Here is a 15,258-nt window from a genome sequence, read left to right as displayed (position 1 = left end):
CAAGGACCCATTATTGGGGCAAAAGCCCCAATGGTTACTGTGCTTAGATGCAGATCCAAATTGCACGCAGAGACTTGCAATTTCAGGGTCATGGTGATTCCCCCCTATCCAGCCATTGAATATTTGACTCCTTAGTGAGTAAACATTAGCCCTATATAAACCGGCAGCAACTGGCCATGCCAGAAAATCGTACTATACGAAAATCCACCATATAGTTAATAGGAATCACTATGAGTGCCAAAACAGGGCTTTGCAATGCTGTGTGTTGGCCATGCCTCTACCGCATGATGTTGTGATGTCCTGCTGAGCGGGTGTAGCCTCTGCCAATGGAAAGAACAGCAGCACCACAGTAGCATCCTCAGGATGTTCTCGGGTGCTGTAAAGTCTGCAGGATGCATATCTGACTGACTGCAGGGTGCTGTTCCCAGCACTGAAACTTGTACCAGCGCTATAATTTTCATCAGATTTTTGCCTTACATGTGAGCGTTTGAGCATCAATGTACGTAACTGATTTCAATGACACACCCATAACATGTCTACAACATCTCTGTGTATCTTTATACCCAGCCACCTTTACCTTCTAGTCAGTGTCCATTAGTGTGCCGTACATTTCTGCTACTGTGCACCCAAATCTGTACGTAAAATTCAGATCTGCAGATTAGGCCACGGCTGCATCTTATGCTATTGCTGCAATCGATTTTCTTGATGCTGAGATGCCCCCTTGAAGTGTCCTATGATGGTGCATTTTTTTTTAGAAGGAAAAAAGAACTGGGAGCAAGCCTCAAAGTGTAAGTGGTATGCATCCTGAGGGATGGTTGTCTGAGGATCCTTAGTAGAAGGGCCCAAATAAAGTGACATAGGAACAATAACCCTCAATTCTCCCCCTGCAACCAGATCCAAAACATGGACAAGGCTGTACAATAATGTACTCTCTATAGCTGGAGATTAAATCTTAGATTGATATTAAGTTCTGGCTTCCTGACACTACTCATAGTCTATTTAGTCTTTGTATTTGCATATAGCAAGTAGTGGTGACTTGCAAAATATTACTCAAACTAGATTTAAATATAGACTAAATTTAGTACATTTTGAGAAATTACATTGTCTCAAGGTCATTTTAAATGATTAGAAGTTTAAACAGTGTCCTTGTGTCTGGAGTGTTGTGAACAACTCATGGTTTATATGAGAACCTTATCTTAGAATAAAAACAACATGTCATGACTACACCATGTTAAAATATGTATTATATTAATGGTAATTTGGCAATAAGATGGTTACCTTTTAAATCTAATGGCCTACTTTAAACTGGCCTAATAATCCTGGATATTGGCCTAGGTACGGTATATAGATTATGTGCTATACATTGATTTTACCACTGGTAAATATGGGAAAGGGCCACAGTTAAGTTGCAAGGACATTCATACTAATGAGGTAGATGAAACCACATTAATACCTCTTTTCCAGCAAAAACCCAGGTCCGACCTAGGTTTTTGGACATGGTTCCAACCCTGGTCAGACCCAGGTCAGACCCATTTACACTGCACCTTCGATCTGGGTTACTCCCAGGTCAGCCCTGTTCACACTGAACTCAGGTCTGCCCTGATAAACCTGTGAGGTCATAAAAAGTTGGAGGTGAATGCCCAACAACCACCAATCAGCTCCTTTTATTCATGACCCAGGTCAGATAACCCGGGTTGCACTGTTTACACTGCACCATTACCCGGGTCCAACCCTGGTAGCTACCTGGGTTGGATTGCTGGGTCACTTTTCCTGGGTTACTTTTCAGGGACCCTTTTACACTGAGCTGCTACCCGGGTAGACCCAGCAAAAACCCAGGTTTTTGCTCTGGTGTAAAAGGGCTATTACAGAGAAGGTCCTAACAGATCTCTCAGAACTGAAAGTGGAAGAATCACTGGGGCCAGATGGGATACATCCAATTATCCTAAAAGAGCTTAAAGAGGTGCAAGCAACACCACTAACAGAATTATTTAAAAAGTCACTAGCTTTAGGAGTAATTCTATAGGACTGGAAAAGAGCTAATGTGGTCCCACTGCACAACATTGGAAGCAAGGAAGAGGGAAGTAACTATTGACAAGTGAGCCTTACATCAGTAGTAGGGAAAATAATGGAACCACTGTTAAAGGAAAGCATTGAGGAATATCTTAAATCCAGGAATTTACAGGATTCCAATCAGCATGGATTACTGGGGGGAGAGCATGCCAAACAAATCTTTTTGAGTTTTTTATATTTAGCTTATCTAGACTTTAGTAAGGGTTCTGACACAGTCCCACAGTGCAGACTGCTAAATCAACTGGAAAGTTTTGGATTGGATTCTAAGATGGTTGAATGGATAATAATTTGGATGCAAAAAAAAGAGTTGTAGTAAGTGGATTCACAGGAGGGAAAGGTTACCAGCAGAGTACCCCAGGGGTCTGTACTTGGACCAGTGATTTTTAAGAAAGATAGGCAACAGGGTAGACACACCAGGAGGGATAAAACAAATGATAGAGGGTCTAGGTAGACTATGGAAATGGTCAAAAACATGGCAACTACAGTTTAATGCTAAATAATGCTAAATCATGCACTTGGGTCTCAAATACCCAAAGGTTGAATAAAGTATCAATGGTACTATAATTGAAACCACAAAGTAGAAAAGGGATCTAGGAGTCACTATGTCAGATGATCTGAATTAGGGAAGAAATGTAACAAAGAAGTAACAATGCCAATGTATAGATCACTGGTCCAGACTCATCTAGAATACTGTGTTCAATTATGGAGACCACATATCCAGATGGATTTAAATACATTAGAAACTGTACATAGAAAGGCAACTTGACAAAACTTACCCGGAGAGACCAAAATATCTCAATATGTAAAGTTTTGATCAGAGAAGGGGAAGAGGGGGCATATGATAGAAACTTTCAAATATATCAAGGGTTTTAACAAGGTTCAGGAAGGAGACATTCTTCATAGGAAGAGAAGTACTAGAGCACGAGGACATGCACTGATAATGGGGGGAGGGAGGTTCTAAGGAAATCTGAGGAAAAATTACTTCACAGTAAGGGTAGTGGACAAGGTGAATAGCCTCCCATCAGAGGTGGCAGAGGCTAAGACAGTAGAGCAATTTAAACATGCTTGGGAATGGCATAGGAATATCCTTAGAAAGAACTAAGGATCAAAGAGGGTTGAAGTTACCAAAAGGTTAAGAAAAGGGCAGACTAGATTGGCCAAGTGATTCTTATCTGCTGTCAAATTCTATTTCTATGTTCCTAATGACTACTTATTTTAATTGTCTAACAGTTTATTAAACACAATCTTATTATCAATTGTTCAGACAATTTGACGATATTACTAATACCTATTGTTTGACCATTATTACCAAAATTATAAAATATATTAATATATTATAGAAATAATATGAATACAGTGTGTATTTTCTATTCACCAACACTTCAAAATGTGACACTGTCTAGGTGTTTGCTAGAAACAATCTAAGAATTAAAAAACATTTTTAAATCAATTTAAAGTTTTAGAGTTTTGCTATATATTACAAGGGCCATTTTGTGTAAAAGAAACTTGTACTAAGGAATTATTGAAAAAATGTCTAGTAACAGGAGATTTAGGGCACGATTCTGGGCCACATGCAATGCCAATGTTGAGCGATTCTTTGCAACTGCACAGAAATTTATGAAAAGCCCTATGACACATATCTTACACAGAGAGCTTTTGTGATCAATTCACACGGTATCGGACTGGTGATGGGTGTTCCTGGTTGGTGTCTGGGAGGTGGCTAGTAATGCCATTCAGTTTGTTTACAATCAGAGTATCACAGGTGTGAAAATGCAAGCAGCTGCATTCAGAGCCGCTAGCATAGGAGGCGAGAAACTGCAACTGCCTTTGGTCTGGTGCAAATTTTGAAGGTGCAAAACATCGGTCTGTATAAGGATGCATCAAACAGTATTACGTATTATGTACATTCGGCCACATGAATGGACACAAGGGAAGGTGTTTGTAGGCCATTTGCATAAATTCAGTCACTAATGCATTCTCTTTTAAGACTGCAGAGGTTGGAAAGATGGCTTCCACTGGTTGGCCAAGTTCTAAAACATACTCTACCATAATCTAAAACAAGCTTATATCACCTTTGATCTTTCATTGATGCAAAATATGATGGACTATTACAGTACTTTGAATGAAAACACTAATTTATATTTCAATTCTGCACTAGTTATATGATCCTTAATCTTTTATATATGAAGTCTAATCTCATTGAAATGTTTATGTTTGGTGGTAAACCCCTATAAATTTATTTATAACACAATGAGGTGCTCCCCAAAACTCTTAATAGATTATACGAACACAAAACAGAAAAAGAAAGAAGAGTTATTGTTTTGTATGCTCTAGATACACAGGTATATGAACAATTTTAAAATATACATTTTATTAATATATATTAAAATAACATAAATTGGGAACTCAATATAATGGCGAAGTATTTAATAAAATGTGAAATAGTAGGAAATAAAGTATAATAAAATTAATATGTATAAAATTCTGTGGCTGCTGTTCAACAATATTGTATAATATTCAGGGCTTAATCCCTTTTATTTTATCATTAACCTGTGTATATATAAACAGGTGAAATTCAATTGAAATTCCAATAATGATGTTTTATTCTGTTGATAAATATAATTTCAGCTGTGCTTCAAGCTTGTTGTATCCCTCCCACCAGATGTTATATTAACATATCTGTGTCTCCGTAATTCTAGCTAACAGTCACACTGTGCTGTAGGAGTCCTCCGTATGCAGTTCTAACAGGAGGACCACACACAGCGTGCAGCTGCTAATCAAACTAGCAAGCTGAGCTGAGTAATGGGATACATTCCTGAGACTGCAACTTTGTATCTAGTTATATAAGAGCTGCAGAATGGAGGTTTCCTGCTCAGATAGGATAGAGAAATTCAGGGTGAAGCTGCTAATCTAATCAGTTATCTGAGCAGTTTAAAAAGGAAATAGCCCTGAGCCTGCACTGAACTTTAAAATTAACTGGGATATAAATACAGGGTATTTACTGCATATATCAGGAAGTTGCCTCTAATAAAACAATCCACCAGCACAGCTTAAATTATTTTATCAACAGCATAAAACATCATCATTGGAATATCAATGGAATTTTACCTGTTTATATATACACAGATTAATGATACATGAGAAGGGTTTAAGCCTTGAATATTATACAACATTTTTTGAACAGCAGCCACAGAATTTTATACATATTAATTTTATTACACTTTATTTCCTACTATTTCACATTTTTTTAAATACTTCGCCATTATATTGAGTTCCCAATTTATTTTATTTTAATATATACCAATAAAATCTCTATTTTAAAATTGTTCATATACCTGTGTATCTAGAGCATACAATACAATAACTGTTCTATCTTTTTCTGTTTTGTGTTCATACTACTAAAGTACTAAAGTTCTATAAACTTAAAATTATTTGCCACAAGATGAAGATGTTTTTAAAATGTTCAATATTTTGCTTACTACGGAGCTCTGCAGCCTCTACTATCTATAGAATTATACGTGTCTTCTATCACTCAAATCCATAAAAAAATCTATGACATAAGACATTTTAAAAAAAAAAACTTTCCCTGCCTTATTTATAGTACTACTCTGTCTGTGTGTGTGGTTGTGTATGCAGACATGCAAATGTGTATAAATTTGATTCTTATCATTTATATGTATATGAAAAAATAGTAACAGTACTGCTCATTATTTTTAAAACAATTTCCCTCTTAATGTATGAAACATACAACATTTTTGTTGTCACTAACATATGGTACAAAATAAACCTATTTTAAAACAAACTTGGAATAATCATAAAGATCAAAAAATGTTAGTTGCCATTCAAACAACAATAACCATCTGATTTTAAAATAACTCTACAGAGCTGATTTGATAACTTTACTAAAAAAATGCATAAATACAAGCTTGCGAAATGATGAGAAGACATACCTTATGCTGTCTACAGACTCTAGCAAATGTCCAGTAATGACTTATTATGCTTCAGGATAACCCTTAATATCACAGCTACATTATTCCTGAGTGTCATATACCCCAGTTCATATGTCTCAAATGTACAATTACACCAATGCTCTACAAAAACATAAAAGAAGCACCTTTGTGCTCTCATCCACCAGGGGACGCTCTTCCTGAGAGATTATTTTAAGTTGCTGCTCATGGAAACTTTATTATAACTTTTAGTTTTAACCTCTATAACTCCAAATAATTGTAGGTTACAGCACACATCCAGGGCCTGATTCAGACCCGCTCATGAGCGAAGGACGCTCGCAAGCGGGTCGATGGTGGCTGAATGCACATGCACACGATGGAGGGAGCTCCGTCGTGCGCATGTGCGAGACCCGGCGAGCAACGAGGAATTCGTCGTTCAGGGTCTCGCACCAAAGCGGGCGTGCTGTCGATGTTGAGTGACAGCACGCCCCCTTTGGTGGGCGTGCCAGGGGCATGGCTGCCAGATGGAGGCCTTCCCTTGGGAACGCCAACCATCTGAGTCTGGCCCCACTGACATCACTAGTGTCAGTGGGAGTGATTTTGGCTCTGATATAGCCAAAATCACTCCAGGGCTTGCGGTCACCGAGACCTTACCGCAGGGTCTCGTCGCAAGCCCGATGGTCACGATGGTCTTGACCATCGCGACCATCATCATGGATGCTCGCATAGCTGTGGGTGGTAACCCACAGCTATGCGAGCGTCCAAGACACCACTCCATTTTTAGGGAGGAGGGCCCTGATTCAGAGCGAGCGTTCTGGTCAGAGCGTTCGGCTCTGAATCAGGCCCCATGTTCATAATAATGTACTAAACAAAAACAGTGAGTCTGAATATACTAACATTGTAGACAAATACTCAGTGATGTCACTTCTTTATGTGGAGGAGCGGCACCTACAGTAGTTGTCTCAAAGTTCCAGGCAAAACCCATTTAGATTAAGAAAGAGGCAAAGATGATTGTAGTTTAGTGCGGAAGCAATATGTGGTAATGACCAGTACCATCTAGCATGTGCAAGCCGGCACCTGTGAGGCCACTGAAATTACGCCGACATTGTTAGTATCTGCACTTACACCAGCCCCATGCTAGGTACAAGGGATATTTTAGTAACATGTTTCCCTACCCCATATGCACCACATGGAGTTTCTGCCTGATACATGTCCATGACACTCCTATGACACACCCACAAGTCAGGAAGGTTTCCAAAATTTATTTTTCTCTTGATGGAATTGAAGTGATTACATATGTGTAATTATTATTTGAGGGGCAGAATGATCACATCTCTGATAGCAATGGGCTGCTGTGGACATGTGACACTGCACATTAAAGCAACACAATAAATCTTTAATATTTAGTTGCTCTTGTTGAAATCAAAGTGGTTACAGTTGGGGTATTGCTGTTCCAATCACCTGAACATAAAAAGTGTCAGATAAAGAAAAATAATTGTGGGTCAAGATGAAGGAAACACACACAGTCCAAGAGAAAGATTTTGCCTCATGAGGTCACCATCTCTGCTGAAGGTTACTTAATAGAAAGAGTTGGTAAGGATCAAGTTGTTTTGAGGAAAGATTATATACATTCAAGGGATTATCTTCCTTTAGAATATTTTTGGGGTTTTCTTTGAACTGTTTTCCCATTTCTGCTTTGTCTACCTATAAACTTAAATCTCTTTGTCTGTTTGGTGTCCATGTGGTTGGTCTGATACTGTTAATCCCAATTGTTGGAGTGGGGATGCTACTCTAAAAAATCCTCAGAGTCACGTCTACTGTATCACTTTTTATGTATGCCCTAATGTGATTTTTGGGCTTCACATTGCTATCTCAAGCTTATAGGAACATCAATTTTTTTTAAAAAATTGTTTATTACATTCTTTTAATTTTTTGCAATATACAGAAAAAAAAACAGTAAATGGTAACAAAGGCATAGTTGAAGATAGAAAATAGTCAAAAGTAACAAAAATGCAAAATTTGGATAACAGTAGATTACCGGCATAATCTAGAGAGGCTATATTGAAAAGACTATCTAAATAAAGACTATCTAAATAAGTACCCTCAGGCAATATAACACAAGAAAAATGATAATCCTAACAAGAACCATAAGGATAAGGCATTTGTAGGAACAAAATAAAGAAAGTCACATAAAGGATAAGAAATATAGGGGGAGAGGGAGAGAATGGGGAGAAAGTGGTGTATGGGGCGAACCAGTCAGCATGTATCTCTATAAATAGAAAAAAGAGTGGCTCGGGCTGGGATTAATGACAAAATATGAATAATTTTAAATTTATAAAGATATATAAAAATATATAAAAAAATGTGTTCCAGCAGCATGCAAAGCAAAGTGGAATTTGCAACCCCAGAAAACTAATAACTAATAATTACGGAAACTGTAACACTTCCAAATAATTGCACTGCTAGATACATTTGATAAATAAATAAAATTTTAATACACCTCAAAATACATCATATTTTTGTTATTATGTAGTTACATGTTTAATCACTATGTGCATTCTCTTATTTACCAAACTTAAAGGTCAGAGAGACAAGGTGAACAACTTGTTTACATTCCTCATTAATAGGAACTGTATGTGCTCAAAACTGTCACTGTGTTATTAGAGCATCACAATGCTGTACGGCTGTACAGTACTTAGCCCAAGAGATACCTTGTCGTATTGAGTGATGTTTGTATCCTGTTATATGCAATAAAGCCAACTTTTGTTTGGAGTCAATGGGGCATATTCAATAGGTTGTGAGAATAGCAAAAAACCCACACCTGCAAGGTTTTTCCTGCAGATGCAGGTTTTTTGCTATTCTATTAGGTGCGTGTTTTTTTAAAACATGCGCCAGGAGATGTTTTTTTTACGCACCTTCTGAGCAAGCGTGATTTTACCTAAAATCAATGATTTTATGTAAAATCCTTGGGACTTGCTCTGACACCATCACAGCACCCCCGCTGAGGACTAATTAAGTAATTTGAAGTATCCAATTAGCTTAATTAGTCCTTAATTTCTTACTCCTTTTGTGCTGTCTTCTGCATCCTTCATCGGGAGCCAGGTCTTCTGCAGCAACGGTGAGTATGTCAGTGTGTGTGGTGCTTGTAAGTGTTTATGAGTGACAGTGTGTGTGCATGAGTCTGTGTGACCCCCGGTGTTTGTGTGGCCCCCCTGGAATGGGTGCTGGGAGAACTACAACTCCCAGCAGCCCTTTCCCCTCCCACCTGCCCCTAGAGCCTCCCAGCAGCCCCCTCCAAAAAGAAGATAGAGAGGAGGCCATCGGGAGCCATGGAGACCATCGGAAAGCCCTGGCCAGGTAAGTAAGGTTTTTTTATTTAATTCACTGTGGGGTTTTCAGCACTGAAAAGCCCGCAACCACTATTTTTAAAATTGAATACTGCGGGTATCGGGAGCGCACATACCCGCGGTATTCCGGATTTGGGCACGAGTTGCGCAAGGTTTTTACCTTGCTAAACCTCGCGCCCTATTGAATATGTCCCAATGTGTAGACTAAACACCTTGCTCACATCCGCTATGGACCTACCAACTTCTAGGCATCTGCCGATAATATTATGGTCTACAGGTAACATCAGCTATATGTGCCTCTGATTGTTTAGGAAATTTTGAACACCAAGTTAATTGTGTATGCAAACATTAGCCTTTTGTAAAGTGCAAGGGAATATGCTGCGCTATATAAGAAACTGTTAATAAATAAATAAATAAATAAATTAGCGCAATTGTAAAGCACACACAATGTTTGCTCAATTATTGGCAATGATGAATCCTGAACTTAGCAGGATGATCTATTTTGCTCTGACATTCCTGAGTTTTTCCAACATTGACTGTATTTAGTGAAGACAGAATACACACAGTAGCTGCACGTGAATGACCTGATGTTGTGTGATCACATTACTATGCTGACAAGATGAGGAGGAAGTCAATGATGCTATTAAAGTGCTGCTGCCAGTGGGTTGTCACGGTCATGTGCCATGTTTCCACTCTCCGTAGCTATGTGGATACTCCAGAAAATAGATTTTTTTAGGATTTAATTTATTTGCCTTTAACCTCTTCATACAGGTGAGGAATTACTATTCAGAACAAATTAAATTGAGATAGAATTTGTAAGTTTGGACCAGAGATGTTCATGGACTCCCATGTTTTGGTGTTGGTATTTGTTCTAATTCATCATTATGTTTTGGTTTTGCCTAAACTATCCTCACGTGTTTTGAATCTGTATTTACATTTTTTTTTTAAAACAGCTAAAATCATGTAATTTGGGCCTGTATATTTTCCTACAGTATTATTAACCTCAAAAACATCAATTTTCAGTCAAGTTAGATCACCTCATAGCTGACAATATTGCTTTCACCCACATCAGCCAAAGGATGCAGTGAGCTGGCTGGCAGGCTAAATAAAGCAACAAAGCAGCGGCACAAACACATGCCAGTATAAAATAATATAGGACATCTATGAAACATTGCGGCATAGCAGTGGCAAACAGGATATCAGTTGAATAAAGGCGATCATGAAAGTAAAATCACAGTTTGAACCAGGCATTAATAAAATCACTTTGTTGGTAAATCAATGCGATCCTCCCATATGATAAGTTAGGATAATATATGCATGCATTAGTGGTGAGATGGATGACTAAATATGATTCTGTCCACAGCTGATTACAAATACAAAATGGAGCAATGAGAAAGAAGACTGACAAGTGATACTTACGATATCTCCTCCAAAAAATAACAATATTTGGATTAACAAGCAAGAGGAGGCTTCAATGGTCCAGACATTGCAGCCAGGCTTGTGGGACAACACATGGCAGCATGCCATACTGGGACTTCCCATAATATTGAAACAACTACAGGTCGCTATGTTATGGTATAGAATAGACACACAAGATATGTACATTATGTTATATATTCTCCTGATGTCAGGGTGATAGACTCTGTAAATATGGGTGTGTGGGCTTCCTGTGGGCATCAGATAATTTCAACTATACAGTAAAGAGCAGGCCCCAGGCTCCCATCTATCCACTCCATGACAAAAACCCCTTGACACCTCCTCCTCCAGTGCCCCAGACCATCCTCTACAAGAAGCCACTGGTGGAGCCCTGGATCCATACAGCAGTGGCCCATTACACCCTGGCCATCATTCCTCCTCCATGTCTCAGAGACCCCATAGCATAGGAATAGCTCTGTGATCACCCTTTGCTGCTATAGCTTGGAAGCCTTTATCAGACTACTCCAATCAGGTAAACCATGTTCCCAACAAGAAGCCAGGAGTCCCCACCTCTCTTTGCACTGCAGCTAAAGTGGAGAGGTCCCCCTTATGGTTTCTGTCACTTCTGTCTGTGGGATCCAATTAGCAGCTGCTACCATTTTACCAGGCCACTGGTTGGTTGGGGGTCAGCAATTCTTAACCAACCAGTGGCCTGTTGCCATGGCAGCGGATGCTGATTGGATCTGACAGACAGAAGTGAAAGAAACCAAAACACCGAGATCTGATGCAGAGAAGATGATCCAAGCTTGGCGGGTAGATCTGCTTTGAACTTTTAAGTTCGGGTGGGTTTGGTTTCCCAGAAACCAAACACGCTCATCTCTAGCTTGGACACATGATCTCAAAAATCTTTCAAGAACATTATGCTTTCGTGTCAAGAAATGGTTTCACATCAAATCATAGCTTTAGTGATCTTTAGTACAACAGAATTCTAGCTCTCATACTTGCTGCTCTTTCCCAATGATATTTTCACATAAAATTGCTATAGAATGTAAGCATGCGAGCAGGGCCCTCTTACCCTTTTGTATGTCTTTTATGTATGTATGTTTTTTACAACCCAGTATAATGTTAATGTGGATTCAAATTGTAAAGTTCAAAGGAATTTGCTGCGCTATATAAGAAACTGTTAATAAATAAATATATAAATAAATATTTAGTAAACTTATACTTATTTTTCTTGTTCCCCTCCTATAATGAAATTTCAGATGTAACAACAGCAGCCCCACTGTACAAGCATTCTTCTTGAGAACTATTGATTGTGGTAGGTTAATCAGTCTTCATTTGTAAATAAACTATAGCAGGACTGATGACTAATAAGGAGCTTGATCATTAAAGTATTGGTGATGGAGAGAGCATGATGTATTGCTGCTAAGAGCTGAAAATCTTGTTAATAAGCATAATCTTCTTGCTCTTGATAAACCACTTGAATAAGAGTACTGCAACACATGGTTACCTTCTCTACCTCTACTTAGTTTGTGATGAAAAAGCTACAAATGATTCAGCAAATGTTGAAGTAAAAATATTCAACACACATAAAATTTATTATTTTGTCTTTTTCCCCAGACATAACAATGTACTTATCAAAGGCATGAGGTGATTCAACTGGTGGTTGCCTTACTGCAACACACTCAACACCATCCTACATATCTTGTTCAAATTCAACATGCTCATCTAAATATCCTCATTATTATCACATCCAACAATACCCCCTTGTCCTATTACACATTAGCAAATTTTAAACTAATATGCACAATGTATTAATCATCATCATTTTTTCTTAGCCTTGTAACTTAAAAGAGTCATGGGAGCACACAATTGCTGGTGCACATTGAACAATCTTCACAATTTTAAATTCCAATTTGCCTGGAAATGACAAATCATGTAGATATCATTATAGTGTGAACCCAGCCTTAGACTTTCCTCAGGACACTGTGAATTCCCAAATACTTCTTCATTCTCAGTTTTCTATTCAGATATAATTATGGCCATTTTGGATTTGACACACCTTGTCTCAGAGCGAGCTTGTGTTTCCTGGAAAGTTACAGAAGATGCATGGTAATGTGGAGCACCTAATATTGAACTGGGCATTCTCATACTTGGAAGATAACTAGCAGGTCCACTACTAGCAAAATGCAGTAATCTAGTGACATTATTAACAGCAGTGAAGAGGTAATTAGAAAATTGTCTGGAAATTACTCTAAGGGGTAAATCAACTTTGCGTTATATTTGCTGTCTCTTTAAATTCAACAGGTATCAACAGTGGTTTAATATTTAAAGTAACAGTATTTACTATGCATTGGTTTTCAGTGTCATTTGAAAACTGCTGATGATAAACATCAGATTTGAAGTCCCTATCACTCCTGAAGGCTGACACAAACCAAATTAGAATATGCCATTAATCAGTGGTGGATTAATAGCACTGTTACAATAGTTTGATGTATGCATGCTTTTATCTTCTGCCTAACAACATGGGCCAAATATAATAGGGTGAGAGTTTAGAAAATGTGAGAGATTAGCAGTAACACTTTTACATTGGTTGAGTTGTATTTTCAAAATGGGAAAACATCTGGATGAGAGTTTAAATCGTTAGAGATTTTTTATTTTGAAAATAATGTGAGTTTGTTGTTTTCAGACTCTATTACATTTTCTAAACTCACATCCTATTTAATTTGGCCCATTGTTTCTTGCTTCATTGGATTGATTGATGCTGTGAATTTTTGCTTGTAACACATTGTGTTAAATGTACTCACTGTCTCTTACCTCTGGTCAAAAATTTGTATAACAGACCTCTGGATTGTCTATAGGTCTTGACCCTTCATTGTTTTTATACAGTACTTCAAACTGTGGCAATATGCATGAGCTGTGCTGTAGCTACAGTATCTGTGCTGTTGACAGTAAACATTACTTTGGAGAAAGAATCAGAGTTAAGAAGTTTTCAAGAGCAGCCTAAATACCGTAGCTTGCAAAACTAATTCCAGGATGCTCACTCAACAACCTATTATATCAGTATTTTGTCAACCTAAAGTCTATATTTATTTTAGCAAAACAGGTTTCTAATTCTAAATTTAACAAAAGCAGCTTTTACATCATTATTCCTAAGTGTATAAATCAAGGGATTCATCATTGGTGTAAAAATTCCATAAAATATAGCGATGAATTTGTCTTTTCCTGCTAGAGAGCTTGACCTAGGTTTCATGTAGGCAGCCATAGCTGAGCCATAAAACATTGTCACAGCCATCATGTGAGACCCACAGGTGGAGAAAGCTTTCCGCTGCCCGGGTGTAGATTTCATTTTCAAAATGCTTAAAATTATATTAATATAAGATATTACAATAAATGTCACTGGTGCTATGAGAATAATCACACCAACAACAAAAATGATTAATTCAATAAGCAAAATATTTTCACAACCCAGTGATAATATTTCTGGCACTTCACATAAGAAATTATTAATTTCATTACTGTCACAACGATTTACATTGAGTGTAAGAATAGCAACTGAAATAGAGAGAAGAAACCCACATATCCATGTACCCATGGCTAATCTCAAACAAACCACTTTACTCATGATTGTAGTATAATGTAATGGATAACATATTGCTACATAACGGTCATAAGCCATAATAGTAAGCAGAACACACTCTGTTTCCCCTAAGGAGAGAGAAATGTACATTTGTGTTGCACACTCAGCATAAGAGATAGTTTTCTTCAATGACATCAAATCGTTCAGCATCCTCGGCACAGTGGAAGATGAATAGCAGAGATCCAGAAATGAGAGGTTGCCAAGGAAGAAATACATCGGTGTGTGAAGGTTGGCATCAGTCAGAATTAGAATTATGATAGAAATGTTTCCCATTAATATGATCATATACACAAGCAGGAAGACATAGAAAAGAATAACTTGTGTCCTGGGATCACTGGAAAGTCCAAGAAGAATAAATTCCTTTATATCTGTGTTATTTTTCCAAGGCATTCTTTAAGATAAAATGGAAAATGATCTCAGTGATCTGTTCTTAATTTTTTTTATTAATAGTGTTGGTTTCTCGATAGTAAAAACTGAAAGGAAATAAACTACACTGTGCTTTGTAAATATATTCACTATATTACAACAGATAAAATTCCTATAAAGTAACATAAACAATATGAAGTGACATGTGGATGACAGTAAGAGGTGGCTGCACATTAGATCAGCTCTGACCCTCTTCTCCAACTTACTGTAATCATCTTCTAATAATTATGAAACATCTGACAATGTGAAGGCCGTAGGAACCTGCTGTTCTGTAATTACACAAAGTAGTGTCCTCACACCAAGGCCAAGGTGGTTTAGTAGAGCTAATTTTACCTCCTGGACCCAGTGATATAAATGACATTAGGCCAGATGTACTAAGCTCTGAAAAGTAATAAAGTGGACAGTGATAAAC

The 15,258-nt window shown here is 37.8% G+C and overlaps 1 protein-coding gene across 1 annotated transcript; it reads right to left on the bottom strand.

The window, feature by feature from the left end:
• Positions 1-13,874: 13,874 nt before the first annotated feature.
• LOC148512011 (putative olfactory receptor 2B3) lies at positions 13,875-14,810 on the bottom strand. The gene has a single exon (XM_088482397.1). It carries the CDS (start codon positions 14,808-14,810, stop codon positions 13,875-13,877), a length of 936 nt encoding a protein of 311 aa, XP_088338523.1.
• Positions 14,811-15,258: the final 448 nt, after the last annotated feature.

This window comes from Taudactylus pleione, unplaced genomic scaffold (genome assembly GCF_031769625.1).
Source record: "Taudactylus pleione unplaced genomic scaffold, aTauple2 ptg000286l, whole genome shotgun sequence".
Classification (NCBI taxonomy): Eukaryota; Metazoa; Chordata; class Amphibia; order Anura; family Myobatrachidae; genus Taudactylus; species Taudactylus pleione.
The sequence above is the reverse complement of the archived record's forward strand: the minus strand, read 5'-3'. Positions and strand labels throughout refer to the sequence as shown.